This window comes from Chaetodon trifascialis, chromosome 1 (genome assembly GCF_039877785.1).
Source record: "Chaetodon trifascialis isolate fChaTrf1 chromosome 1, fChaTrf1.hap1, whole genome shotgun sequence".
NCBI lineage: Eukaryota > Metazoa > Chordata > Actinopteri > Chaetodontiformes > Chaetodontidae > Chaetodon > Chaetodon trifascialis.
The window spans coordinates 14159767-14169641 of NC_092056.1; the positions used below are offsets into that span (position 1 = coordinate 14159767).

General features: G+C 39.6%; 1 protein-coding gene across 2 annotated transcripts in view; it reads right to left on the reverse strand.

Moving 5' to 3' along the window:
* Positions 1-9314, reverse strand: part of sbf2 (SET binding factor 2) — an 89417-nt gene extending 80103 nt beyond the window's left edge. For both annotated transcript variants that reach the window (XM_070984557.1, XM_070984476.1), the window contains exon 1: positions 9169-9314. In XM_070984557.1, the coding sequence (XP_070840658.1) occupies positions 9169-9223 (55 nt within the window). In that variant the 5' untranslated portion in view covers positions 9224-9314. The remainder of the gene's footprint in view (positions 1-9168) is intronic.
* Positions 9315-9875: the final 561 nt, after the last annotated feature.

Below are 9875 nucleotides of genomic sequence, written 5' to 3' on the forward strand. Positions count from 1 at the left end.
TACTGTAATGTTTTTCAGCTTTCTGATGAAATTCAATATATATACACATATTTAAGTTTTTTTCTGAAATGGTTTTAGGGATGTTTCTATTAGGAACTGTGAACTGACCAGTCTTTAATAAGTGCCATTAGAGATTTACACAGTCCAGTGCAAACATTTGGCTTCTTTTATGAAACTTTTGTGTGCATGGATTTCATCTTAATTTGTGCATACACATCAATTATGAGCTGTTGTGGGACTCATCAATGTTTTCTTGTTACCAACATAAGAAAACAAAATTTACGAGGGCCACTCATAAACTGATACCATGAAACCCAAAAATTCTTACTGAGGTTTGTGGCAAGTTTTAGGCCATGAAACAGCTTATAAAAAAAAAACACACCACTGGGAAATATCAGTCAGATGTAAAAGAGGCCAACTGCATTAGTGGTTTTAACAAGTTTTAGTGATTTGCTTGATATTAGATGATGGCATATGGCATTCTTATCAATTTGCTGTGGTAGTCCATAAAATACCTGCTAAATATGTTTTACATATAGAACAAAAATATAATGTTAAATAGGCATCAAACAAAGTCTCTTTGGGGCTGTCATGTACATTAGTTACACATCATGTTTCTTGTGTTCTGAGAAGTTGATTAGATTTTTTCAATTGTCTAGTCATTTGTTTAGTCTAGCTGAGACCATAATGTCATTGTCCAACACTCACCAGAGAGCCCAAAATCGCACCGCTGCTTTGGGACAGCATTTATATTTTTCTTCAGATTACCTTCCTTTCCTATCCCACCTTTAGGGTCTACTTTTTATCCTGCAACCATCCCATTTTATGATCAATTCTTTTCCAGCTCTGGGATAGTAGGCAACCCTCAAATTAAATTTTAGCCAAATATGGACAGTAAATATATTAGAAGCTAGTACCAGCAAGTATAAATATGTGATGGAATCTAGGGAAACCCATCAGATGTCGCGCTGGCACTTTTCCAGGAAAACGTGAAAATAGGTCAAAGGTCAAAATATTGATAAAATTGGGTTTTCATTAAATTATTATTTTACAACATCTTGTCTATCATTCCTCTGTTGTTATCTCCTACGAATGAAAAACAAACAGCGCATGAAATCCGCCCCTAACTTGTTAGTCTACATAGCCTACGAAGACGGTTCACGAATTGTTATTGACGGTGTCGCTAACAATTCGCGACGTCACAACTTGCAGGACGTGTGAAAAGTAATGGAAATGCGTGACTGTCCTGCTTTGTGCGGGACAGTCACGCATTACCATTACTTTTCACACGTGTTCTGGTCACCCTAATCATAGTAAACCACATAACATGAAGACAAAGTCATATTAATGTGCATTTTCGTGGCAGTCTTATGTGATCTACGCATCAAAACATTATTTTTACACCTCAGTCAGATGCTATGAGATACACAGAGAGAGATGTCGAAGCTTCAGAGACGGAGAGAGTTTGAGGTAACTGGTCGTGTTCTGATTTAGAATCCTTGTTTTTAAACCTGTTTTCCTCAAAATTCTGCTCCAAAAAATCCTACTGATCAGGTGACTTTGAGTGATCATAATAACTTGATACAAACCAGATATAAACATAATGAAAACAGATTTGAAAAGAGCTTGAAATAAGCTTCTAGGTGATATTAAAATGTCCAAAAGGTAAAATTTCGACATGTGACTGGTTTTCCCAGATCCCATAACATATGATAATAACTAATTAGTGCACCTAAACAACAGTCATTTCAACAGTTAATTACATAATTAAGCTTTCATATTTAATGAAATTAAAAGGCTTTTTGAAAAGTTTTGCAGAGACATTCCAAATTTAACATTCCCTTTCTCAGTGACCCAACTGGGTCAGCAAGTCAAAACACACACACACACACACACACACACACACACACACACACACACACACACACACACACACACACACACACACACACACACACACACAAATATCTGACTTCAGCACTTAGGAAGATTGAATGTCCCTAATAATTTATTAGAGAGTTGCGTGATTTAGTGTAGCCTGAACAACAAGTGAAAAACCACAGAGGAAAAGTTGTTAGTCTTTCTTGATTACAGCAGATGTTTCTCCTCTTGGAAAAAAGCTCCATTCATCTTCCTGATTTATCTTACTGCTGTGACTGTTGACGAAAATCAGCCAAATGCTTATTTTACCATGTATGGATGGACCGGCCACCAGTGGACTCAGGAGCCAGTCTGCGTAACATTCACGTCAGCATCTAACCTGATTTTGGCCCTGCCATGCACACAGGTGGACTGTTCTGGAACAGGTTCATAGGTGTCACATTCCTCCACTTTAACATCAGTTCAAAGGGAAAAAGGGAAAATCCACCAAAAACAGAATTTACATTAAGCTATTTCAGACATTAATAGATCAAGGATGTCTCCACATTCACTGACACTGAATAAGTGACTGGCTGTATGGGATCTTAAAAGTTTTGTTAGACATGAGTCAACATACATGAGTTCAATGAAATGAGAAACAGTGGCTACATCCCAGTATACTTCCCACAGACGCTGTCATATTGCCTTATCCTTTATTCTAGTTGTCACTAGCTAGTTTCCACCCAAATGTATTGCAACTTTTGACTGAATTTCAAGAAAATAGGCAAAAGAAAATACGAATGAATGCTGGTTTCCATCTGCTACCGCTATGTGACTGCTGGGAGTCGGCTCGTTGAAATAAGCAGTGGGAGGCGTCAATTCTCCTGTCAGGTGCAATTATACCATTGCAGAAGACGAGGGCATACTGTACGTGATTGTCAAATAGCAAAAAATAATATAGAAATCACAGTGGACATAAGGAACTTTTGTTTGTTTCATGTATTATGTAATCTGATTTACATTTAATTTGATTAGAGTCTTGTCATCACTCCACACAGACCTAATGTTTTAATCCACTATTCATTTTCATTTCTTCAGTGAAGCAGCGGCTTCAGTCACATGCTTCACGAATGTCATGATTTATTCCCTAAGTCTGTTTCCATTGCACTTGGTAGTGTTTTCTTTTATCAATACACAAACTTTTCCACCTCAGCCAAATGCAAATAAATAATGTGCATGGATGGATCAGTTACATTTCTTATCATCACTTCAGTCCCTCCCTCGCTGTTTAGCTCTTGGACAGACCGGTTTTAAAAAAAATAAATTAAAACCAACAGTAGTGTGCAGTATTACAGAATTTACATATATAAATTCTATATATGACACCAGAGCATAGGAAAGCCCAGTTTGGTCTCAAGGGTGACCCTCATGAGGAAACCAAACTGTTCTGGATGTTCTGTGTGGATGATATGCAAAGGAATAGGCTGTGGTGTTGTTTGCATGGCAAAAGGGTATCAGAGATTAGCAAACTGATGATGTCATAAATATCAAATTCAGGAAGCTTTCCAGACGCCAACGACAGCTGCGGGGAAGGAAAAATATGTAAAAAGACAGACACTGGTTTAAGGTCATGCCCAGATCAAAATGTTGGGAGAAAAGAAAAACATATTGGCCCAGAGAGGAGCTTCAGAAATCTTGAATACCACATACAGTTTCTTTATCCTCCCCTTTGCTGGAGTACATAAATATGCAGAATTGCTCTCCATAGAGAGCAATAAATTAGACAAATTTTGACATTCCACAGACTTGTGGTTCTCAAGCACGTTTCCATCAGGACCCACAGTTGAAACCATCATGATCAACTTAAACATGTTCCAAAAAACTCATCAATCATCTTTTCATCACTTGCTCTTTCATTCAGCTCAAGAAAAACAAAGTACATTAGTGCTGCTCGCAAGTACCAATGCCGCAGTCATCACTCAGTCCGTCACTGGTTTGAAAACTCCTGCCTTCTTGTGATCCCCAGTTGCAACCGTGCATATGGTAGCTAGCAGTTCAGCCAAAATACAACTCTCCCTATTCAAGCTTTCAGCAAATAATTAGATCCAATGAATTTTACAACCCCTGGTTTCAACTGTTGATATACTTGATATATTAATCATTTTCAGAGTATTCTGAATTCGGAGCAATTTCTGCGTTCAACACATCAAGACCGAGTTTATTTAAGTTCAACAATGTATCAGATTTAAAGACAAAGATATTGCAGTCACAAGGTCATTCAGTCTCATCATCCAAGGAAATGGTCTGCTTCAGAGAAAGTGATGACCTAATGTTTCATAGTATTTTGTTTTGCAGATGTATTCCACCAACCTATTTCAGCTGTCATATTTTATCTATTCTTAAAATATTATGACTTAGATGTTTCCTTACATGAACTTTAGTATACTTTGCATAACCACAGAAATCACAAAGCTCTGACTGTATAACACCTTATCAACAGACTGGGAGCAGCGTAATAGTAGCCAGTGGACTTTCCCTACAAATCAGTTTTAAACTCTACAACAGAGTGAACAGAGAGGAAGGAACTCCTCCATTGTGGTCAGGATGCCTCTCACCACAAAGTCTGAATCCAAACGAGAAGCTGCCAAATGTGGAGTTAAAAAGAAAACAATCAAACTAGGCAGCAAATCCAGTGAAACAATTCCACATCTGCCATCTTTCAGCCACAACATTAATGTGACACCTTTGTTAACCACGAGCAGCCTGTTGCTGCTGAAATAATACAAGGACTGACATTTGCTATCAACAGGTATTGTTATTCCACTGCAGTTTCAGATTATGAACTAAAAATGGTAGATAAAAGAGGTGTAAATGCAATAAATGCAAAATGATATATAGAACGTGATAAAACGACATACATGGCTTTGTGAATTATGGATTGATGGTACAGCTATTAATCTTATTCCATAAGCACAAAGCAAACCGCCATTTCAACATGTGTTTACCACTGATAAAACAAAACAGACTACAAGACTTTACTTGAATAACTAATGATTTACAAAACCAACCACAACACATGGCAGCACTTCAAGATCTGGCATCTGCTACATGAAATCAATATCTCCAGCTGTTGGAAGAGCCAGTCTCTTAAGTCAGTTTATCCAAACAATATTTACTTTATGGCATTGCCTAGCCAAATTTAGTACTTACTAAGTTAACACATGGCTTTTAGCCAACATTTTAGCATAAACAAAGAGCTGTCAAATATAATCTTGAACTGATTATGAGGAGTTAATGCTTGATTGTACCTTGTTTATGTGACATATTTTCAGACAAAGGCTCAGGTTAGGATAAATCAAGCTTTAGTTATGATAAACGTATCATCCTATTCAGACTGAACGTTTAAGCACACACTTGTCATATACTGGAGTTTGTGGTAAGAAAGGGAAGAACCTCAGATTTCATTTGATGTTGAAATCAGAGAATACTGCAAGGAAAAACACAATATTTCCTGCAGTCAGTAACATGCAGCTAAACTGTGCAGGCTCTCCCTGAAATGAGACTATCATCGTTAAAGCACAGAAGCCAGTCCAAAGCCAACAGATGTGTGATCGTTAGTCAAACAGTACTTAAAGCTAATGAAAACGATCCGGTCAATAAAAGTATGAAACCCAACTGTTGCAGACCAACACAAGTTTGAAAACCACTTTATAGGTTTGAATAGAAGGCAAGAAATGGTCTAATGACGAAGTGTATAAGTTCAGGGAAACAACCATTGAGACCAACCACAAAAACACCACCATACACGACTGCCACAGTATTTCCAACAAAATAAATAAGTTAGCAAAAAGAGCAGACAAATGCTGGTTTTGTTGTTTAAGACAGGGGTGATTTTTCTGTTTTATGCCAAAACACTTTCCTTGTGGGTGTGCCAAGAGAGGCAGCACAAAAACAAACACTCTTTGAGAAGGTGTAACAGAAAGTCAATTCATCAAAGTTTCAGAATATAAACCCCAGCAGAGTCACTCTTAGTACAACTGTTGAAAACATGTTTTAAAAAAGGCATGTATGAATTTGAGTCATGCAACTCAACAGTGCACGCTGATTAAGAAACCACTCCACATCTAACGCCTGCATACTAGCATCTCTACAGACACATATCTTAGAACATATGGCAACATCACTGACTCAAAAGAATTCTTCAGATGGAAATATTTTGCTCTTGAACATTTGGAGGTTGTCTTTTTTTTTTCCTTTTAATTTTGCAGGATTATTCTACGTTACATAAGCCATTCCCCAAGCCCAAAGCAGAAAATCCAGATCACACAGAGTAGAGACTTGGTACTGTGTCTGTGAAACACATTCCAAAAGCAGTTTTATTCAATAAAAAGTGATGATATCCATCAAATAAACTGTTTGACAAAAACAGCTGGGCAAATTCCTCTTCTTCACTTGGCAAATTACACTTTATGGTGAACAACGCGCCAGACCGTATATAAACTCTTGCCAATAAAGAGAAACAGTGTCCTACTGCAAAAGGAAAATGCAGAATACAAAGCAAGTTCAGTGCTGACTGCATCCATTCCATCTAAACTAGGCTATTCACAATCTAACATTATTCATGAAAGTAATTCCACGGTTTGTGGTTCATGACATTGGGCCCCAGGGAAGCAGACTCTGGTCTGATTTCTAATGGAGGAATCTGCCTCACAGGTCATATTCCCGTTTATCATACTCACAACTGCATATACATTTTCATATATCTGATGCATTAAAATGACAACTGCAATAGATTTGAGGGCCAACAATAAACTATTGAATTAGAAGTTGTCCTACTTACATTTTTATTTTTTAGTTTTAAATCACTTTAGTCTGCTGCACAAAGCACAATGATCTGACCATTAACTTGGTGCCTTTCAATAAAATTTTCTCAAAAGGTCACCTGTCTCACAATGAAAACATTACAAGTGTACTTACTGGAGACACATTCCCTGGATTTATTGCATATTCATTCTCAAGGGGAAAAAGTAGTTGGAAAGAAAAGAGCAGTAAAAGCAAGTTAATGAAACAGGGCCATGCAATTGCAAGGAAATAATCCTAACTGAATCTAGTGTCTACCTTTACTGCAGTATTGCAACTTCAAGCCCACTGCACAGTACAGCTTCCGCCTGAATTCTCACCTCCACAGCACCCTGTGTTAGCCACGGACAAGTGTCATCACCATGACCACTGCACACTGTTAGTTCTAGTGACACACCAGGTTAATCCTAATTTAGAAAATCAGTGTTTATTAAAAGGTATAGATTCAGAATTTACATAGCTCACTAAGTTTTTACAGTGTGATTCTGATTCACTACAGACTGGAGCCAAGCCCATTCCTCAACAGATTGCATGCTTAGCGTTATTCCAACTGATCCATCCATAGTAATCTAACAATGAGAATTGGGTCAGGCCAATGGAGCAAAAGCCAGAGCAGCACAGGAGGCTCGGTGATGACCCACGTAGTGATTCCTGGTTTGAATTAACAAGCAAGGTGGACGGGAAAAATCTGTTGTCTAGACGACCTGCTGCACATTTACCAAGACCAGCTGGCCTCTATAAGCCAACTTTACACAGGCATTGCTCTGAATAGCTAGAGAAATAAACAGTCATCGTTTTTATTTTTCTCTGTATTTCACATCTAAAAGCCATTCTCGTTTTCCAGTTCTAAGAAGATCGCTCCCACCGACAAACAAGGGCATCTCTGCAGGGCTGTAGCCCAAACCAGCAATTGATACGCTACATTACCCTCAGCAAAACATAATAAAAGCAGACAAATACAATTCAATAAGGAGTGGGGGATCATTTTAGTCCTCTAGAGAGGCTTACATGTGGATGAGACATAAGCCTTACACAGCGCCCTAATCAACCACAATCTGAGATGGCAGACTTTTATTGCTTGGTCTCTCCACAATCAACTTCATCAGCAGCCAGTGGAGAAAAAATCTTAACTCATGGTCCCTATGATTCCTTGTGGTGAGACTGAATGTGAATTCATTCAGACTCTTCTGGTGACGCCAGGAACATTTTGTTCCTGGAGCACAAAAAATTCATTTGTCAGTTGGTGCTGGGATGCACAGAGCTGATGAAAGACAGTGTTTACCTATTGTGCATAGCAAGCTATGGTGACTAAGAGGATTCAGCTGTTCTGGCCCCTCTTTGACACACATGGCGCTGGGTGGATGCCACTGAAAGAGGGCAGGAACTTGAATGTGTTCCCTTCAGGGAGACTAGCTGAGTATTTTTTACTTTCTCCAGGCTGTTCACTGAGCAACATTTCTTACTGGATCCTCACAAGTGAATGAGTGTCAATAAACTGCGGAGGTGTTAACTACTTGCGGTACAAAGTACCATTTGGGCACATGGAAAATTAGAAATGTGAGGACCCAACATCTGTTTATCTGTTAATGCTTAGAAATGTGTGCAAAGCCATTCCCGGTTTTGGACGAGAATGGGAAGAATGTGAGGCCGGACATAAAACATTGAAGTGGAAGCATGGGGGACTACATGCCCCACCACAGAACAGCAGAGGGAAGAGGGAAGAGGATCTGGCTGAGCACAAGGACTGCCTTTCCTCGCAGCTGAACACTGTTACGCCCATCGCGAAAAAGTTAAGCACTCTTCCGGCAAAAACAGCTATAACACAACAAATCACTGACAGGTGCGGCTGCAGCGGGTAAAAATAGACCCCAAACACAGCGTGCAGGACAGGAAAGTAGCAAGACCACTGCTAGCAATATTTCGCAACTAAAATACAAACGTGGGTGAAAACACTGGCTAACATATCAATCCTGACCTTGCTGGTGCTCACAAAACCAACACGATCAAGGAGGAGCGCGATTTGGTTTCCTATGATCTTTTGTGAGCATTATTCAGTGAGTGTATCCCATTAGCTGGAAGTGAAACCAGTCTCCGGACCTGACAGGAGCACAATCAACAGGGACAGGATGTGACACATTTTTGAATCCGTGAAAAAGTTCCTATTGATCCAAGTCAAATATCGCAACGCGTCGTGCGTAAACATCCACAGGTGACGTGCCCTCAGGCGTGATCTTAATCGGTAAACACATACCCGCCGGATGATAGTCACTATCACTAATTAGCAAACTAAGAGAGTGTTCCCAGTCTCGCCTGGTAGCTCTGTGGCTAACGTGAAGCTAAGCGCGCAGCTATGTAGCATCAACATCATCACACACACTGACTGACGGCCTGGACAACAAACCTCAGCTTCGCACTTCACTCTGCGAGCCGCCCCGCGGCCAAACTTACCGGCTTTCTCCTGATCGTATCCCACGACAATAAAATAGTCAGCCAATCTAGCCATGTCTGCTGCTTTTCCCGAGATATACCAACACAATTCAGCATTTTTCCTTCTTCCAAAGCACAGCCATGTTTGACAGAAGGAGCGTCACTGCGCTTGCGTGCAGGAGCGGGAGACATCCATGGGCGTGGGCCCTTGAGTTTACAAATACAGCACTGTGTCTCTAACAGGGCTTCTTCTTGGCTGTAAAGCAAGGGGCCCCCTCCGCTTTTAGATAAAGACAGCCACCACACCACATTTAAACTGTATTGACTCTAGCTGCGGGAAATATAGTGATAAGTACAGGTGAAAACCTGTCATAACCGTGATTGCTGCCTGGTTAATGTAATAGATGGGAAATTAGCCAACATTTCTGGATTTGCTGGAAACCCTCTGGAAGGTTGCCAAGAGCTCTGTCTGCTGAAGAACACTCGAAGAAATGACATATAAACATGGAATTCTATGGGATTTGACCAAGTAATGTTGAATATTTGCATTGGTGTCATATTCAATATATACAATTTCCTTTAGCTTAAATGATACAATAATAATGCTAATTTTGATAATGCCAGGAACACTTCAGTAGGACACAAGTCCTAAACATTAATTGCAAGTCACACCCTTGTCACATCCCTCGCCAGGACAAAGGAATAGTGGTTCTATTGAAATACACAAA